General features: G+C 46.1%; 1 protein-coding gene across 1 annotated transcript in view; it reads left to right on the top strand.

The window, feature by feature from the left end:
* The first annotated feature begins 5,893 nt into the window (after positions 1 to 5,893).
* The window catches only part of EHD2 (EH domain containing 2), a 32,923-nt gene continuing 17,986 nt past the window's right edge, over positions 5,894 to 20,830 (top strand). Inside the window, exons 1-2 of the mRNA XM_044305394.1 lie at positions 5,894 to 6,584; positions 9,642 to 9,739. Coding sequence (XP_044161329.1) covers positions 6,181 to 6,584; positions 9,642 to 9,739 — 502 coding nt within the window. The 5' untranslated portion in view covers positions 5,894 to 6,180. The remainder of the gene's footprint in view (positions 6,585 to 9,641; positions 9,740 to 20,830) is intronic.

The following is a 20,830-nucleotide window of genomic DNA, read 5'->3' as shown; positions in this document are numbered from 1 at the left end:
TGATTGGTGGCTATGTGCACACTCAACATCAGCAGCAAGGAGTTAAAGTCCAACTCTTAATGGCCCCCAAAATCCCTGGGGGGGGGGGGGGGGGTTGATGTAGTAGCAGGAAAGCACACTTTCCCCCTGTCCTCTATGAGCCCCCCCTGAGTCCTCTCTGAGCCCCCCCTCCCCCATTGCACACTTCTCCCACTCCATGGGCCATTGGGCTGGCAGCAGCACATCCCCCCCCCCCCCCCAGCCCCCATGGCACATTTCTCCAAATACCTACTTGTTCTTTTGCTGTGTAGACTGTAGTGCTGCCGCGTGGGCCTTCCTTGCTGTGGCTGCTGGCTGGTGCTCGGGCGCGCTCCGTCTTCTCTCTGGGGGCAGAGCTCAGTGGCAACGTCAAAAGGGAAGACGTGCCTGTGCGGCAGCTACGCTCCAGCAGCCACTGGTCTGCTCTCTTAAAGAGACAGGCAGGCCAGCCAGGCAGCAGAGCGGAGCTCAGAGCGGCCGCAGGCCCCGCCCCCTCCTCACTCCTTCAATTGTCCAGACCGTGCGCTTTGAGCGCTGTGTTAGTCGGCCGCCCGCAGTCGCAGAATAATCGTGAGTAGAGACTCCTCTAGACTTAGTTCACGGCGGGCTGTCGGCCGCCCGGCGCCCCTGTTGCTATGGCGCCCTGTGCGGCCGCACAGCCCGCACACCCCAAAGGCCGGCCCTGGCCCTATAGGCCTTTCACACGGGCAAGTTTTCCACGCGGGTGCAATGTGTGAGGTGAACGCATTGCACTAGCACTGAATCCGGACCCATTAACTTCAATGGGGCTGTGCAGATGAGCAGTGATTTTCAAGCATCACTTGTGCATTGCGTGAAAATCGCAGAATGTCCTATATTCTGCGTTTTTACGCAACGCAGGCCCCATAGAAATGAATAGGGCTGCGTGAGAATCGCAAACATCCACAAGCAAGTGTGGATGCGGTGCGATTTTCACGCATGGTTGCTAGGAGAAAATAATAGCATTTTTAACACAGAATGCTTACTAAAATGTCAATTGAGGGGCAAAAAAATTAATAAAAATGAACTCACCTTATCCACTTGATCACGCAGCAGGCATCGTCTTCTTTGGCATTTCTGGCAGAGCTGAGTTACCTAGAATGGAACCCTTCCTTCCATTGTATTCCCCTCTCTAGAGAGGGAGGAGTTAGTGAAGATTAGTCTAGCCTTCCCCTCCTTGGGGACGGGTTGTGTAGAGTCTAGCTTACCCCTGTAAGAGGAATGCTGTGTATCAGCCAGCAGAGCACGGTCTGCTCTGCTGGGCCCAGAGGCCCCAGCTACAAGCCTCTAAAGCCAGGAGAGAAGTTTTCCTGGATCAAGATAAAGTAAGAGACAGGCTACAAAAAGTTAAGTTGCTGTTACAGCAGAAGAGGAAAAGTTTCCTATTTGATTCAGCTAACATAGCAGAGCTGAGATTTTGCAGACGTGTTTGCCTGCCGGAAATTAAGCTAAAACCTGCTGATGACCAAGATAAAGTTTGGAAGATTGTTCCTTGATGAAAGTTTATCCCAAGTAAAGCTGTGTTCAATGTTACTACCAGTCTGGACATATATTGTAAAAGCCTCCTAAGGGGCAAGGGATACCCCAGACGTCCGGCCTACGGGCGTTGCACAGGCAGGATGGGTCACAGTCTCTAGTTATCTACCTCGGGCCTACTTATGTACAGTCTCTAGACCAGAAGTGGTCCAGAAACACTTGTAATATCCAGGGTGGTCTCTACTACAACAGGCACAATCAGTGACAACAGCCCAGATCAGTGTCTGTTGGACCTCGGGGTGACAGCTGTTCTTAGCAGACCCAACTCCAACTAATGGTCCTCTGCAGTGTGAACTAGCTCATGAGAGGTGTGCTTTGGTTCAGCAGCAGTCTGCCATACACTACCTGAATGACTGACTGACCATGAGGCGCTCTGAGCTCTTGATGTTTATAACCTGGCCCCACCTAGGACACAACACATGCAGTGCAACACTACTGTGTCCGCATGTGTGACCCCTGACCTCAGCCAACCTTCTCACCGCTATGCAGCGTTATCGTCTTAAAGGGTTTCTACCACCAGAAATACTGTTATGTAGCTGACTGACATTAGGGATGCGCCCATGTCAGCACTACATAACAGTATGTTTCTAATGTTAGTCCCTCCATTTTTATTATATGCTAATGAGCCTCTAGGTGCTATATGGGCGTAAAATCAGCACCTAGAGGCTCCGTCCACTCACCCTGTATTCCGCCCAGGTCCTGTGTTGTGCCCGCCCAGCTCCTCTTGATTGATGCCACTGTTCCCTGCATCGTTGGCGAAATCCTGCGCCTGCGCCGTTCACTTTGGTCTTCGGCGCAGGCGCAGTGAGTGAATGATGCGATCCTGGTGCCGGCTTCCTCACTGCACCTGCGCCGACTACGTCACAGTGAGGAAGGCTTCTAGGACGTAACTCAATGCCGTAAAAGAATAACGCTAGTGTGAAAGTACCTTTACTTTGCTAACTGTATTTGGAGACTGTTGGATTGCTCTTTCTAACCACCAAGCTCTGTAGCTCACATCTAAGTGTAACCACCAAGCTCTGTAGCTCACATCTAAGTGTAACCACCAAGCTCTGTAGCTCACATCTAAGTGTAACCACCAAGCTCTGTAGCTCACATCTAAGTGTAACCACCAAGACCTATTCCTCACATCTGAGTGTAACCACTAAGTCCTGTTACTCAAATCTGAGTGTAACCACCAAGTTCTGTGCCTCACATCTGTTTGTAACCCCCAAGCTCTGTGCCTCACATATGAGTGTAACCACCAAGCTGTGTGCCTCATATCTGTGTGTAACCACCAAGCCTTAAGCCTCACATCTGTGTGTAACTACCAAGCCTTGTGCTTCACATCTGTGTGTGCCTCACATTTGAGTGTAACCACAAGCCCTGTTCCTTACATCTAAGTGTAACCAGCAAGCTTTGTGCCTCACATCTGAATGTAACCACAAAGCTCTGTGCCTCACATCTGAGTGTAACCACCAAGCTCTGTGCTCAGGGCCAGTGTCAGCACCCGGCATACCCGGGCAAGTGCCGGGGCCCATTGCTCCTGGGGGGGGCCCACTGAGCTGCTATGAGCACTTCCATCAATGACACTGCTGTCATTTCACTTACGCAGTAGCCCTCTGGTGGGCCCTCTGATAGTCACATGAGGCCGGCTGCTGCAGAGCTTAAGAAACACCCCCTCTACAAGACGTGCTGCCTGAAGAGAGAGACCACAGGGCTGGAGCAGAAGTGTGAACACAGTCTGTCAGTCTGCACTGTGACTGTCTCTCTCTGTGGGACAGGAGGGTGGGCAGGCTGAAGTATTCGAGTTGCTGCTGGATGCTGTATACCAGCAGCTTCATGCTATTTGGTTGTTTTACTGCCTCATTAAGCAGTTTGCCTCCATGACACCTGCCCCCCCTTCATATACTGTCCTATCTCATCCTCATGGAGCCCCCTACTGTCTCCTTTCCTCCATCATGTATCCAGAGCTCCTGTCCCACCCTTCTATCTCCTACTGCTGCCCTGCACAGACCTCCTGCCCCTACTTCTTGTATGAATCCCACTCAGAGACCCTTCCACCTACTTGCTGTGTCCACCCCTCCTGTCTATCCAGGGCCCCGGGCCCCTGTCTCACTCCTCTGCCTCTCATTATGGTGGCATCTGAACCGCATTCACCATAAGGACCTTCTAACGTCACAGGGTCATGTGACTGTGCCCCCCACCCCGTACTGTGCCCCTCACCTCGTACTGTGCACCTTTATACCCCGCATTGTGCCTTCTTACCACACCCTGTACAGTGCCCCTAGTCATTCCCTGTACTGTGCCCGTTATACCCTTTTATCCAGTCACTGTATGGCGGTGTTATCCGGTCACCGTACAGAGGTGTTATCCAGTCACTGTATGGCCGTGTTATCCGGTCACTGTACAGAGGTGTTATCCGGTCACTGTATGGCGGTGGTATCTAATAACTGGATGTCCATAACTGTATCCCCTTCCCTGCCCACGCCACCTTTTGTAGACCTGGCATGAGTGGGGAAAAGTTGCAGGTTGCGGTGCTAAGGACCTTTGCATCACAACCTGTGTCAGAAATACGCCTAACATAGACGTATTTCTAAATAATGAATGACCACCTAAATGTATTATTATTTTCGGGGGTAGGGCTAATATCATTATATTATGTAGAGTCTAGTGTATTATACTGTGCCCTGCATTTCCCAACAGAGAAATTAAACTTGGGAGACACAGTCGCTATCCCTGACAACCAGGTAGCGCTCTGTCAGTACATGGCGGCCTCCGCTCCGCAGCTCCGCTGTGTACTGGTGTTTATTCTGACACTGAGGCCGGATTCACATCACATTTTTGCCATCCGTTTAATGTATACCAAAAATGTATACATTGATAACAGATGCCGTACAAAGGCGTCCGTTCACCATAGAGTTCCATTGTAAAAAAAATATATACGTTAACGTATGCATTTTTTACTGGACTCTGCAGGATACAAAAACGTGAAGTGCTGCACATTTGTATACATCAAACCGATAGGAAAAACGGGATGTGAACTACATCACTGCACAGCTCCTTCTCTCCTACAGGCCCGGCCCAGCGGTGACGTCATGATGTATCTCTCACTGCTGCAGCAGGCCGGAGGAGAGAAGGAGTGCAGGAAGCTGCGGTTAGTGAATGATCTCCATTGACCCTCCATTTAGTATAATGACCACCAGAGCCCGATTCAGTATAATGACCCCCAGTGACCACCATACAGTATAACGACTCCCAGTGCCCCCATTCAATATAATGACCCCCAGTGACCCCCATATAGTATAATGACCCCCAGTGCCCCCTTCATACAGTATAACCCCCACTGGGGGGGGGGCACTGGGGGTCATTATTCTAAATTGGGGGCGACTGGGGGTCATTATTCTGAATAGAGGGCCACTGTGGGGTCATTATACTGTGTGTGGGGCCACTGGGGGTCATTATACCATGTGGGAGCCACAGGGGGACATATAAATGTAAAAAAGCCTCAAGGGGGCCCACTGGGATTTATCGCCCAAGGGCCCACATGAACCTGGAGCCGGCCCTGTCTGTGCCTGACATCTGCATGTAACCACCAAGCTCTTTCCCTCACATCTGAGTGTAACCATCAAGCTCTGTGCCTCACATCTGAGTGTAACCATCAAGCTCTGTGCCTCACATCTGAGTGTAACCATCAAGCTCTGTGCCTCACATCTGAGTGTAACCATCAAGCTCTGTCCCTCACATCTGGGTGTAACCATCAAGCTCTGTGCCTCACATCTGTGTGTAACCCACGCTCTCTGCCGCAATACTATGTGCAACTGTCAAGTTTGTGCCCTCTGTGAGACACTATAACCCTGTTCTTGCTGCCTCAATCTGAGTAAACCGCTCTTCAGGTTAAACCTCACCTATAAGTCATAGGTGGATATTCTCTTCTAGATGCATTGGTTTATCTTTATGGTTTGCAGACCTGCCAGTATCGCACAGCCTTGGTGACCACTTTAATGACTAGTCCACCGATAAGAAATAATGGCTACATCTACAATAATACCACAAATAAAGAAGATCATTTTAATGGCAGTATACCAAAACATTCTTGTTTTACTCCTTTTCTTGGATTCAATCATAATTCTTCCATTTTCTTCCACTAGGTGGCATAAGATGCCCACATTCCCTAGCATGACAATTAGAGCAGTGCTGTACATTCCTTTAGTGGGGTGGGCACCCAGGGAGTGGAATATCCCCCCTTCGGAATAACTCGTACATTCTCTCAATACAGCTGTTTTCCACATTTTTATTTTTTTTTTTAATCATTTTAAGTTGGGGGCTTGGAAAAGCGAGGAGCTCTATACTTGACCTATTAACAGTCTCTGTTGACACATAAAGGTGGTCCTAAATTCCCCACCCTACTATTCCCTCCTGCCTCCTTCGCACACACCCTGTTCCTGCCTGCCCTTTTTTTCCAGTCCTGTTGTTAAGGGTTTTTTTTTGGATAGACTTAGCTTCAGACCGAAATCTCCAGACAAGAGGAGGATTCAGACTTAGAAGAACAGGAGGACAAGGCTAAAAAACCAAAAAAGTGGCAGAGACTCCTCATATCAACCCGCAGGTGAAAAATAAACTGTGAAAATGTTCAGCTGGATGAAGAAGAATGAGAAGAACAAGAAGACCCCAGAAGTCATCCATACGGTCACTGAGGGTCTCAAAGACCTGTATAAGAAGAAGCTGAAACCAGTAGAAGATTACTACCGATTCCACGACTTCCATTCTCCAGCCCTGGAAGATGCTGACTTTGACAACAAGCCCATGGTGTTGGTCATGGGGCAGTATTCCACTGGGAAGACCACCTTCATAAAGTATCTCCTTGAGCAGGACATCCCGGGGAGTCGCATTGGACCTGAGCCCACCACCGACTCTTTTATTGCCGTTATGCATGGAGAAACTGAGGGCATCACTCCAGGCAATGCGCTGATGGTTGACCCCAATAAACCCTTCCGAAAACTCAACCCTTTTGGGAACACTTTTCTGAACAGGTGAGTGAACGAGGGATAAACACCTGCATTCGGGATTCACGTTATAGCGAAGAGAAGCTGGTAAATAGTTGGGAGAATTAACTAGAAATGTGATTTCCCCACTCAGCGCCACACCTGTCCACAGGCAGTGTGAGGTATTGCAGCTCAGCCCCCTTCTTTTCAATGGAGCTGACCTGAAATTCCAGATACAATCCATGCACAAGTATGGCGCTCTTCTTGAAAGAGTGCGGAGATGTTTTTCTGATCCTTGACCCCCCTATTAAAGGGGTCTTCACATGTTATAAAGTGATGGCATACTGCCAGGCTTTTATTTTAGGAATTCGCTCTCTACGATTGACCTCAAAAGTGAAGGGGCTGCAGTGCTGATTTAGCACCACGTCCCCTGTTTAGTTTTCCCTCCAGTGCCACCCTGACCACCTGGTTGTGCAGGGGTTATATTCACTTGAATGTGTGTTTGCTGTTTCCTGCATAGTGGGTGCCCAGGCGTCTCCGAGCAAAGAAGAAACAAAGGGATGTAGCACTAAATCAGCACTGTCCCATCTTTATTAGTAGGATCAGTGGAGGTTCCAGAGGTTGGACCCTCACCATATATAATGATGGCATATACTAGTGTAAGGGGTCACTCTCTCTCAGGGGGTCGCAATCACAGACTTCTCCTCTGACCACGGGTTTCAGGTCCAAAAGGTGCCTTATTTCAGCACTTCAGCACCATCACACACATAAACATTGAAAATAAACACCTCCCCGTCCTAATACACGTTGTCTCTGCCTCGCCTATAGAGCACAGTACACACATGGGATTAGTTCCAGTTTCCTCAGCCATATACCGTCCAGAATAATCTGACTATTCCAGCACCCTTGGGGATAGATGGTTCAGAAGTCCTCCCGACTCTGACCGTGCATACCTCTTTCCATAGGCGTCGCTGGGCCCCCCAAACTTCAGGCTTTACAAAGCCTCGTGGCCCCTCAGCCCTTCTGGCTGAGACCACACAGAGCCTCTCAGGCTCCCCCAGCTTTTCTTCCTCCAAGTCAGGCTCCATTCAAACGTCCGTATATTGGGTTCGCATCCGTTCCGCAAATTGCGGAACGGGTGCGGACCCATTAATTCTCTATGGGAATGAAATGGATGCGGAGAGCACACTATGTGCTCTCCGCATCCGCATTTCCGGAACGCTCCCCTGATCTTCCGGTCCGCCGCTCCAGAAAAAAATAGAGCATGTCCTATTCTTGTCCGCAATTGCGGACAAGAATAGGCAGTTCTATGGGGGTGCCGGCCAGGTGTATTGTGGATCCGCAATGCACTACGGACGTCTTAATTGGACCCTCATCCACAGAGGGTTGTTTTATTCCTCCTTGATTACAGCAACAGGCCTTACCTGCAATCACCTCTGGCAAAAGACAATACATGTAGTGGAAGTGTGTGGACTGGCAGATCCCACTACCAAACCTATCCCCCAGTCCACGTAAAATCCAGCCCAGAACAACATCTAGACAAAACTGTCTCAGCAAACTACACTTTGCTGAAACCACTGCAGCTTTCTGGATTTCAGTTATCTCACCCAGCTGAGGTATCTGTGTGGGATATACATGCCTCCCAGCACTTATACTGTACACATCACCACACTGGTGATTTATAACATGTGAATTCTTCTTAAATAATGAAATATGTAGGCAGTTGACTCAATTGGATCCACACTGTCACTCACTATACATCACAAGGGGTGATGGAAAAAGATCACCGAACATTGACCCCCTGCATTGCATAGTAAAACATGTCCGCCATCTCCAACTGTTGTTTATGTATTTGTTGTTTATTTATTTATTTTTAAATGCTACATTTAGAGATAAGAGAATACCTGCAGGAGATACATTGTTTCAAACCTCAGCAAATGATGAGGCTTATGATCATAGACTTTAAGCGGAACATCCTAGCCCCTTCCAGCAAGTCCAGGACATTTCCTAGATGACAGGATCCAGAATATTATTAGCTGTCACTGTTTATGTTTTATGGGAATGGTTTCCTTAGACAAGTATGTACCACGACTGCTGTATAAACATGGACTCCACATGGAACTTAAATGACGTATTCAGCTTGAGGGGTTGATGTTACACAGACCATTAGTATATTGGTATTGCAGCTCAGACCTATTCACTTAAAGGGCATCTGTCAGCAGATTTGTCCCTATGACACTGGTTGACCTGTTACATGTGCACTTGGCAGCTGAAGACATCTGTGTTGGTCCCATGTTCATATGTGTCCGCATTGCTGAGAAAAATGATGTTTTAAAATATGCAAATGAGCCCTAGGAGCAACAGGGGCAGTTACCATTACTCCTAGAGCCTCTGCTCTCTCTGCACCTGCCGCGCCCTCTGCACTTTGATTGAAGAGCTAGCAGTGATGACATTTTCACTGCCTGGCCTTTCAATAAAGTGCAGAGGGTTTGGCCATTGCAGAGAGAGCAGAGCCTCTAGGTGTAACGCCAACGCCCCTGTTGCTCCTAGGGCTCATTTGCATATATTAAAACATAATTTTTCTCAGCAATGCAGGCACATATGAACATGGGACGAACACAGATGTCTTCAGCTGTCAAGTGCACATGCAACAGGTCAAAGCTGCTGACAGATGCCCTTTAAGTGCAATACCACACATGGCCCATGGACTAGAGTGCTGCTGTTTCTGTAAGAGGGCAACTGTTTTTGTAATCTTGTACAAGTGGTCTGTGCATCCCACAATCAGTCCAGTCTTGGATTATCTCATGTGCTTGATGTCAAATGTTGTGCTCTTCAGTAACTGAGAATAGGAGGTTACAGTCATAGTCGGCCATTTTGAAAGCGACATGCAGCTTTAGTTGGTCACCTGGTCAATGAGAATACATACCAGTAAATAAAATGGCTTCCTGCTATCTTGTCTAAACCTCATCGCCCGCTATGTCTTTAACACCCACATAACAGCCCACACACTTTTAGGATTTCCATTAAATTGACTGGATATCTATGTTTCTGTTTTTACTATGGGTTTTATTTCTATTAACCATTTGTTATGCTTCTTTTGGACAGGTTCATGTGTGCCCATCTGCCTAACAAAGTTTTGGAAAGCATCAGCCTAATAGACACTCCGGGCATCTTGTCTGGGGCCAAGCAGCGGGTGAGCAGAGGTGAGTATTACACCCAACACAGGGCGACCAAAACACCCCCAGTAGACACCAAAAACTCTTTGATGGATCCAGTAAATGGAATATAATGCACTATTATATATGCCTCTATGACAAATACTTGACGTAGGCTTCATTGTAACCATGAAAGCCTAAGAACTTCAAAGCCACTTCTCTGGTCTCCATTCAGTGCTGATCCAACCATGAGACGAATCATCCCGGTACCTCCACCCTGTGCCAAGCACTTTGTTACCAGATTTTCTCTGAAGACAAGCTAATACACTGGCACTGAACTGGGAACATGAGTTTGCACAGCAGTGCTGGAACCATGCCCTCACCTAAATCAATTGACCTCCAAAAATAGATTCAAGGGAAAACCTAATTTAAAAAAAATATTGAGTGGATACCATCTTCAAAGTGAAAGTAGAAGATCCTCAGTGTGTCTAAGGACATGTTGTAAAGAAATGATAATACGTAAGGACTCACAAGCCTTCTTTAGGAGTGTAGAGGGGAAGCAGGACTCACAGGCTTTTTCCATGAGTAGACAAGGGAAGCAGGACTCTCAGACTATTTATAATTGTGGGCAGAGGGAAGTAGGACCCACAGGCTTTCTCTATGAGTGGACAGGGAAAGCAGGACTCCCAGACTTTCTTATGAGTGAGTAGGGGAAGCAGGACTCACAGGCTTTCTATATGAGTGGGCAGGGGAAGCAGGACTCACAGGCTTTCTATATAAGTGGGCAGGGGAAGCAGGAGTCACAGGCTTTCTATATGAGTGGGCAAGGGAAGCAGGATTCACAGGCTTGCTATATGAGTGGGCAAGGGAAGCAGGACTCACAGGCTTTCTATATGAGTGGACAGGGGAGCAGGACTCACAGGCTCTCTATATAAGCGGGCAGGGGAAGCAGGACTTACAGGCTTTCTATATAAGCGGGCAGGGGAAGCAGGACTCACAGGCTTTCTATATGAGTGGGCAGGGGAAGCAGGACTCACAGGCTTTCTATATGAGTGCGCAAGGGAAGCAGGACTCACAGGCTTTCTATATGAGTGGGCAAGGGAAGCAGGACTCACAGGCTTTCTATATGAGTGGGCAAGGGAAGCAGGACTCACAGGCTTTCTATATGAGTGGGCAAGAGAAGCAGGACTCACAGGCTTTCTATATGAGTGGGCAGGGGAAGCAGGACTCACAGGCTTTCTATATAAGTGGGCAGGGGAAGCAGGACTCACAGGCTTTCTATATGAGTGGGCAGGGGAAGCAGGACTCACAGGCTTTCTATATGAGTGGGCAGGGGAAGCAGGACTCACAGGCTTTCTATATGAGTGGGTGGGGAAGCAGGACTCACAGGCTTTCTATATGAGTGGGCAGGGGAAGCAGGGCTCACAGGCTTTCTATATGAGTGGGCAGGGGAAGCAGGACTCACAGGCTTTCTATATGAGTGGGCAGGGGAAGCAGGACTTACAGGCTTTCTATATGAGTGGGCAGGGGAAGCAGGACTTACAGGCTTTCTATATGAGTGGGCAGGGGAAGCAGGACTCACAGGCTTTCTATATGGGTCGGTGGAGGAAGCAGGACTCACAGGCTTTCTATATGGGTCGGTGGAGGAAGCAGGACCCTGACAGCAGTTAAACAGCTTTTTACATTAAAATACTGAATGAAATCCCAAGCTGAGCAACTCCTCCTCTACCCCATGCTGCCCTCAGATAAAAGACCTGACAGGGGTTTATGGGCTGACCCCAAAGTACCTATAGTGCTTTCTTCCCCATAAAGTCATCTATAAATTTGTGGCTTATGGCTAGTAAATAGGTAGGTTTTAGGGTGTCTGTCCACTGAGCTGGGTCAGACATATTGCAGGATGTCCCATCCTGTGTGCTTGGAGAAGGGAAGGGCAGAGGGCAGCAGGAATCTGCAACCATTAACTGATCTAAACATAATCCGCTATTGTTTATGAAAATATCCCTTCTCTAGGAGCGGCTACAGCTCTGATCCTGGCGCTCTGCCTTCTGGCTCCGCTAAATAAACATCAAGTAATGGGAGCCTGAAAACCAACCGTGCCCTAGAGATATTATAGGTGATAAATAACCTACATATATGATGACTAAAAATGATGTGTCATTGTAAACAGATCATATAATTGGCAGATGAATTATATACTATGCGGAGTTGAACTGGTTCCAGTACATTATATGACCTGTTATGGGGCAACTTTTTATTTTGGGGCCTTATCTATGAAAATGTATGGATTCCAAGGGAGCGATCGATGTCCATATATGTAGGCTACCTAGAGGGTAGTTTGGCACTATTACATGATAGGAGGGTAGTTTGGCACTATTATATGATAGTAGGGCAGTTTGGCACTATTAGATGATAGTAGGGCAGTTTGGCACTATTAGACGATAGGAGGGCAGTTTGGCACTATTAGATGATAGTAGGGCAGTTTGGCACTATTAGACGATAGGAGGGAAGTTTGTCACTATTAGATGATAGGAGGGCAGTTTGGCACTATTAGATGATAGGAGGGTAGTTTGGCACTATTAGATGATAGTAGGGCAGTTTGGCACTATTAGATGATAGGAGGGCAGTTTGGCACTATTAGATGATAGTAGGGCAGTTTGGCACTATTAGATGATAGGAGGGTAGTTTGGCACTATTAGATGATAGGAGGGTAGTTTGGCACTATTAGATGATAGTAGGGCAGTTAGGCACTATTAGATGATAGTAGGGCAGTTTGGCACTATTAGATGCTAGTAGGGCAGTTTGGCACTATTAGATGATAGTAGGGCAGTTTGGCACTATTAGATGATAGTAGGGCAGTTAGGCACTATTAGATGATAGTAGGGCAGTTTGGCACTATTAGATGCTAGTAGGGCAGTTAGGCACTATTAGATGATAGGAGGGTAGTTTGGAACTATTAGATGATAGGAGGGTAGTTTGGCACTATTAGATGATAGGAGGGTAGTTTGGCACTATTAGATGATAGGAGGGTAGTTTGGCACTATTAGATGATAGGAGGGCAGTTTGGCACTATTAGATGATAGGAGGGCAGTTTGGCACTATTAGATGATAGGAGGGTAGTTTGGCACTATTAGATGATAGGAGGGCAGTTTGGCACTATTAGATGATAGGAGGGTAGTTTGGCACTATTACACACTGTTTTATAATACATAAGAGGGTGCTTGGCGCTGGTACACTCTGTACACAGGGCAGCATTTTTTGATAGCCCCGGAATATTTCCACATGTTTCCCAGCTGTCCGGACCTCTGTTGCTATGTTTCTCTGACTTGTCTTAGACGTGAATTAAGGCTCTGTGTAATGTTCATTGTAGGACTTTGCTGGCGGTTAACTGTTCACATGCTATAGGGTGCAGATGGAGGGAACTCCCCAGATTTCAAGGAGTGGAAAGTTGGATGGATTACATGAGCTAATCATACATTCCACGGAAAATTCCTTTCCTTCCAATAGCTAATAAACTCCATTTGTGCCATGTAGGTGTATACATCTGTGTGTGGGTGTGAAGAATGGTGGGGGGTGTTCATGACAAGCCCGGGGAAGACCAGAGGCTATCCTGTGCCTACCGCTACTCCCCCTCAGCAGGGGTATCCCTCCCATACCATGTTTGGATTGTTGCTTAGGAGCGGCATAAACAGAGGTGTTCCCCATACGGGATTAGAGAAAGGGGTCTGCTGGAGCACTCTAACATTTAGCTATTACTATTGCTCCTGCAGTATTCATAAACTTGGTGCTTCTGCCCCCTGATTTACTTCACGTCTCCTTTTTGCAAAGCAATTTATGAGACCTACAGACCCCTAAGCATCTGAAGACACAGCAGGAACCTGGAACTCCGGGTCCCAGTACCTGAGCTAATATCAAAAAAGGCGTAGAAAATAATAAATGAGATGGGTCTACCGTCCCGTCCCATTAACCGCCCAGCCACATCCCTTCTTTAGACCTGGCGTGAGTGGGAAAAAATAGCAGATTGCGGCGCAAATAACCTGAAGTCTGACGTATATCTGATTCTGATAGTAAATGACCCCCATAGTTTATAGCTTAACGGGGTTGTCTTGTTTGGACAATGCCTTTTTGTTAGAAGGATCCCCTGCTTTCCTGTTCCTGTTCACCCAGCGATCTGATGTAATCTATGTCAGATCCAAGTGCCAACAAGTCAGTTTTCCTGCAGCGCTACTACAGGGGAAAGGTAGTATTGCACTTTTCCGATTTCAAAAGACTGTATTTAATATGCACGGGAGTGTTGGGTCCCACAGGGCAAGAGACATTTTTTTGTAACCCTTTGTAAGGGGTTATAAAAGGCGGACCACATCTGTTAGAGAGTAAGTGGTATTTTATAAAGCTTATAAAGGTTATAAAAATAACATACAGTGCCAGGACAATTCTGTTAAAAATGTACAAGACTTTATTAAGAGTATACATTATAAAAAAAAATGAAAAAAATCGGCAGGGGCATTTCAGTGGCCCCAAACAAACTTATGTTTGAGGACCCTGATTCCAATGCTAAACTCCACCCTCTAAAATACACCCCAAACCATCTCGATTGGGTTCAGGTCCGGTGACTGTGGAGGCCAGGTCATCTGGCGCAGCACCCCATCACTCTCCTTCATCGTCAAATAGCCCTTACACAGCCTGGAGGTGTGTTTGGGGTCATTGTCCTGTTGAAAAATAAATGATGGTCCAACTAAACGCAAACCGGATGGAATAGCATGCCGCTGCAAGATGCTGTGGTAGCCATGCTGGTTCAGTATGCCTTCAATTTTGAATAAATCCCCAACGGTTTCACCAGCAAAGCACCCCCACACCATCACACCTCCTCCTCCATGCTTCACGGTGGGAACCAGGCATGTAGAGTCCATCCGTTCACCTTTTCTGCGTCGCACAAAGACACGGTGCTTGGAACCAAAGATCTCAAATTTGGACTCATCAGACCAAAGCACAGATTTCCACTGGTCTAATGTCCATTCCTTGTGTTCTTTAGCCCAAACAAGTCTCTTCTGCTTGTTGCCTGTCCTTAGCAGTGGTTTCCTAGCAGATATTCTACCATGAAGGCCTGATTCACACAGTCTCCTCTTAACAGTTGTTCTAGAGATGTGTCTGCTGCTAGAACTCTGTGTGGCATTGACCTGGTCTCTAATCTGAGCTGCTGTTAACCTGTGATTTCTGAGGCTGGTGACTCGGATGAACTTATCCTCTGCAGCAGAGGTGACTCTTGGACTTCCTTTCCTGGGGCGGTCCGCATGTGAGCCAGTTTCTTTGTAGTGCTTGATGGTTTTTGTGACTGCACTGTCAAGGAACCATGAACCAGACGTACAACAAGAGATAAGTGGAAGTAAGAAGGCTTTATTGACAATCAAGCTGTAAGCAAAAGTCCAAACGGATGGCTAAACTGAAGCAGGGTCTTGCGTGGACAGAGGTCAAGAACCAGGGGGGTGGTCAGACGAAGCCTGGATCAGGAACCAGCAGGGTAGTCAGACGAAGCCAGGATCAGGAACCATCAGGGTAGTCAGACGAAGCCAGGATCAGGAACCAACGGGGTAGTCAGACGAAGCCAGGATCAGGAACCAACGGGGTAGTCAGACGAGGCCAGGATCAGGAACCAGAAGCAGCAGCAGTCTTAGAAGCATGTGAACACAGGAGGACCAAGCAAGGAACTGAAGCCACAGACCTCCTATATATATGAGCTGGGCATCCAGCTCCTCCCAGTGGGAAGGAGAAGCCGCAGGGTGGGAGGCTACAAAAAACCCAGAAACCAAGATGGCCGCCAGCACATGTCAAACGAAGGAGAACAGTGGAAGGTAAGACCATGACATGCACTTGGGGACACTTTTAACGTTTTCCCAATTTTTCGGACTGACTGACCTTAATTTCTTAAAGTAATGATGGCCACTCGTTTTTCTTTACTTAGCTGCTTTTATCTTGCCATAATACAAATTCTAACAGTCTATTCAGTAGGACTATCAGCTGTGTATCCACCTGACTTCTCCACAACGCAACTGATGGTCCCAACCCCATTTATAAGGCAAGAAATCCTACTTATTAAACCTGACAGGGCACACCTGTGAAGTGAAAACCATTTCAGGTGACTACCCTTTGAAGCTCATCAAGAGAATGCCAAGAGTGTGCAAAGCAGTAATCAAAGCAAAAGGTGGCTACTTTGAAGAACCTAGAATATGACATATTTTCAGTTGTTTCACACTTTTTTGTTATGTATATAATTCCACATGTGTTAATTCAAAGTTTTGATGCCTTCAGTGTGAATCTACAATTTTCATAGTCATGAAAATAAAGAAAACTCTTTGAATGAGAAGGTGTGTCCAAACTTTTGGTCTGTACTGTACATGGGCAGAACCGTCTAGCCAAGCACTTCTTTCCTTGGCCACCTAAATAATGTAAAAGAAATCACCAACCGCAACCACCCTTGTAGTAAAGCCACTGATTTATCTCTACTCGTACTCCCATGATGTCATAATTTACACAGTTTGTGCTTGACCCTTGATCAGATCACCATCTTTTTCCTTGTAAAGCTTGTCCTAGAGCTATTGATATCACCTGGCTACTTGAACAATGTGTAAGATACGATGATGAGGTGGCCAGAAACTGTCAAAGTTAAAGGAACACTTGGAGCAAAATTTATTCATGGTGTCATGTCTAGAGCTGGACTTGAGGGGGGATGTACATGATGCCAGGATTCAAAGATCACCATAAAGAGAGTCCCTTTGTCATGCATCACCCCCTCAGTCCTCTACTGCATATTACTTTTGCCCAGAGTGTCCTCTGGAAAAATTTCCATTGATGGAGGTCCTGCAAAAAGTTGCGAGACTCGATGCAGTGCAAATATGTATGCAAGATGCTAATGAGTTAAAGTTCTACAGAGCTGACGGGATAGTAGGACGGGTTTGTGGCAGTCACACATACAGAATCATCTCTTTCCAAGATCTCAGCCTCGCAGGCTCCCTTGGGCTTCACTCCCTCCCAGTTTTACATGTCCAAATAAGGCTCTCGGTTCCATGGGTTTGCTGGAAAGTTTGAAGCCTGGAGAGGGGGGAGGCAGCAGAGAACCAGTGGAAGGGGAAGAGGGAAACATTTTGCTGCCAGCATAGAAAATAATGAAATCACATCCCATCTGTGAAACACAATCTATTTTCCACCAACAATGAAACCGACTCTTATCTAGGGTGCACAGCACAGAGACATGCCCGGCCAGATCACTGACCACACACCGGCGAGGGAAGGAAGGTGCTGGACAATTCTTGGACCTTATAGTTAAAGAACATGGCTAATCATGAGCCTGCTCCTCGTTATTGTGAGTCAACCCAACATATTTTGAGCGCCTCAAATCTGGCAGTAAACAGAGTAGCTCTTGTACTTTAGTACAATAACTGCCAGTACCAAGAGGCAGTAACTTGAAGCTCATGGGCTCCAATGTAAAATCTGCCATGTGTCATTTATAACACTGGTGTCTTCTGATGTGGCAGATGAATTTCTGGGCTCTGGAGCAACTGCTACAGCTGTGTCCCCTATAGCTATTCTTCTACTCATGTCTGATTATCATCTTGAGGAAGGCAACTGCCTTCCACTTGGACCATGTCGCTGTTTAGACTATGCGGTCTGCTGGCCAGAAACTATGATCGGTGGTGCCTGGCATGAACGACAGGATCGCCCGATGAATGAGCGTTTTGCTCGTTCATCAGGTGATCGGCAGCACATCTACATGGGCAGATGGTCGGGAAACAGTCGTTCTGGACGATTATTGGCTTGTGTAAATGCAGCTTTAGACATATGGATCATCCATCACATCTGGCCGCCAGTTTGCCAGCACTGTTTTATAGTGGATATATTCACCAATTTATCAAGTTTTTCAATGGAGTCAGTACACATCCTAAATAGTTCATACACTTTGGACTTTGCCCCCATATTGCTATAAATGAACGCTGTAGACTCATGACCATGTATCATCATATTTGCACAAAAATATAATTATTATAGATGGATCTTAAAGGGGGTTTAATATTGATGGCCTATCCTCAAGATAGGTCATCAGTATCTGATCGGTAGTGGGTTTGACTCCCGGCACCAATCAGCTGTTTGAAAAGGCCATTGCCGCTCTGGCTTCTTCCTAGGCCAGTGACGTCACATTTATTGGTCACATGGACTAGGAGCAGCCCAGTCCCATTCAAGTGAACGGGCCTGAGCTACAATACCAAGCACAGCCATTATCGAATGGTACAGCGTTTGCTTGGTAAGCTGTGAAGAGACCACAGAGCTCACCAGAGCATCGCAACATCTTTAGATACCTGATCGGTGGTGGTGCCAGGTCAGAACCCCACCTGAGAATAAGTCCTCAAAAGAGGACTCCCGGATAACCCCTTATATAAAATCTGAAATTACAAACAGCGTCAGACTGAATTCCCTTAAGCCTACCAGAGAAAATGATTCTGAGAGCCCATGCTCTGTGAATGCATGTTCACACTTAAGTAATTATTTTTCAGGATTTACCATCAGTATGGTTAAATAAGGTATCTAGTGGTTATTGGTTCCACGCAGAGCTCCAAATTATCCATTACTAGACCTTAGAGGCCCTGTTTTATATGGAACCCATTATTTTGTCAGAGCTTGGGCCCACCAGAGTATACTCTGTAGGGCCGGTCTGACCCCGATTACAAAGACTATTTTTCATTATTTATATAGATATATATAGTGTAAACCAATAGTATATGTGAATACATTAAACTGTTGATTTTTGGGGGAAGGTGGCATCTTCATCAACTTTCAGCATCCTGTGGATACTTATTCCCTGCCTGCAGGCTCTCTGCAGGTTCAGAAAACTCCTCAGCCACTAAAATATCCATCTAGTATAAAACTGTGAATAGAAGATAGGAAGGGTAGAAGAAGGGAGGTGTAGCTGCAGAGTGTTACTCTTTCAATTACCGTAAACATCTTGAGGGGCTCGCCATCCTACACACTTTAAGAAATGAGATCAGTTACAGCGTTTCATCTGGTCCCAGTGCCTTCCAGTTAATTTTCTGGTGACAGTTAACCAAACTGGTGCTAGTTAACAGTTAAACACAGCTGAATGATTACATGCCCCCACCCCCACATACCCTCCCATTGCTCTCCATGGGTGCAGGTGTCAGATATTTCACAGACATCAGAGAAGAATGTACCAGGATTATAAGTCCAAGACTTGCACCAGTTTAACCTCATGAGGAGTCTTGGAAATAGAGCAAATTAATACAACCGTAATTAAGGTATGACCACATGGTCAGGTTTCTACATGCAATGTTGGAAGCCAAAGCCAGGAGTAAATTAATATGAGGAGAAGTCGTATCCATCCTCAGTACTTTCTCTCCTTTTATGATCACTCCTGATTTTGGTCTTCAAAACTGCATCAGGAAACCGGAATGTGTGGCGGTACCCTTACAGTAAAATAAACCTACCCTGGAATGTTCTCTGCTCTCATCTATCACAGAATTATTTGGTGTCCTGGTATACATAAATTGTTTATGTCTTGCTTCAGTCTGTGTATTTCGGTTCTCGTCACAAATCCCTTAAAATGTCTGTTGAGCTAATCTATGAAATTCTGAATAAGCAGTGGTACGGAATACAGAGCTGTGGTGGCTGCATCATTATAGCATACATTCTACTAGTTCACACATGTAGATATGATAAAATATGGGTTATACTTTATATTACAACTAGATTAGGAGTTCTGCAGGTTGCTACTAGAATCAGTCAACGCTCTGTTTACAGACACACCCCTGGTGGCTTAGCTACGCCCAATCTAAATGAAGGAAGCTGTTTATTCCAGCGATATGCGTGGGGCTTGGCTTGTGTACTTACTTGGACCTGGACTACTACTTTCACACCATGGGTATTGTTACTTAATATTTTGCATTGGAGGTCATGTTCGAGCATTAGTGTATATACACTACAGACCAAAAGTTTGCACACACCTTCTCATTCAAAGAGTTTTCTTTATTTTGATGACTATGAAAATTGTAGATTCACACTGAAGGCATCAAAACTATGAATTAACACCTGTGGAATTATATACATAACAAAAAAGTGTGAAACAACTGAAAATATGTCATATTCTAGGTTCTTCAAAGTAGCCACCTTTTGCTTTGATTACTGCTTTGCACACTCTTGGCATTCTCTTGATGAGCTTCAAGAGGTAGTCACCTGAAATGGTTTTCACTTCACAGGTGTGCCCTGTCAGTTTAATAAGTGGGATTTCTTGCCTTATAAATGGGGTTGGGACCATCAGTTGCGTTGTGGAGACACGATAGGCCACTGATACCTGTTAGAATTGTATTCAAGAGCAGCAAAGAAAAGCCCTCCAAAGAAAAAGTCATCAAAAAATTGGAAAACTTGAAGTGTCCACTGCATCACCAAATCTACATTTGAATCACATTGGCATAGTCAGAAATAATGAATGATAGATTGTCCAACTCGGTCTGACTGTATGTTTTAGTCAGTGTGCGTTGTCTGGGCACCCAGGAGGGCGTATTGGGGACGAGTGTCCACAGTATGTTGGACTAGCATGCCTACATTGTTTCGATGTATAAATGTTGATATGCTGGGTCGAATAAAGATTGTATATTTTTATTATAGGATGTACAGTTTCTTTTCATATAGTCCTTCTGGTTGTAGTGGTATTGTATTGGTTATAAGAACTATTGGCTGGCACTACATCATTTTTCAAGTGTGCCCTTTGGTTGTTATTTTTTATATGAGTCCTGTATATACACTGGAGATGTTAGCTCAGAGGGCTGCAAAAATGAGAATACAGCATTGGATGAGAATGACTTATAGGGCACAATCAGAACAAGATATGCATACATCTTGAAGGGTGCAAAGTATCAAGTATGTTGAAATACAAGGCTGTCCCAAACACATTATATCCTTCACCATTCCTGCTCAAACGAATCACTGATCTAACATATGTCCAAAAAAACACCATCCCAAATTTTCTAGTAGTCTGCCATTGGCCATCGCAGACAATAGTTTGTGCTAGTTGGCAGTGAGATGAAATGGCCTAAATAAGTCATTCTGGCTATCTTTTAGCTCATGTGTCTGGTCAGCATT

This window comes from Bufo gargarizans, chromosome 9 (assembly GCF_014858855.1).
Source record: "Bufo gargarizans isolate SCDJY-AF-19 chromosome 9, ASM1485885v1, whole genome shotgun sequence".
NCBI lineage: Eukaryota > Metazoa > Chordata > Amphibia > Anura > Bufonidae > Bufo > Bufo gargarizans.
This window is presented reverse-complemented; position numbering and strand designations above follow the sequence as displayed.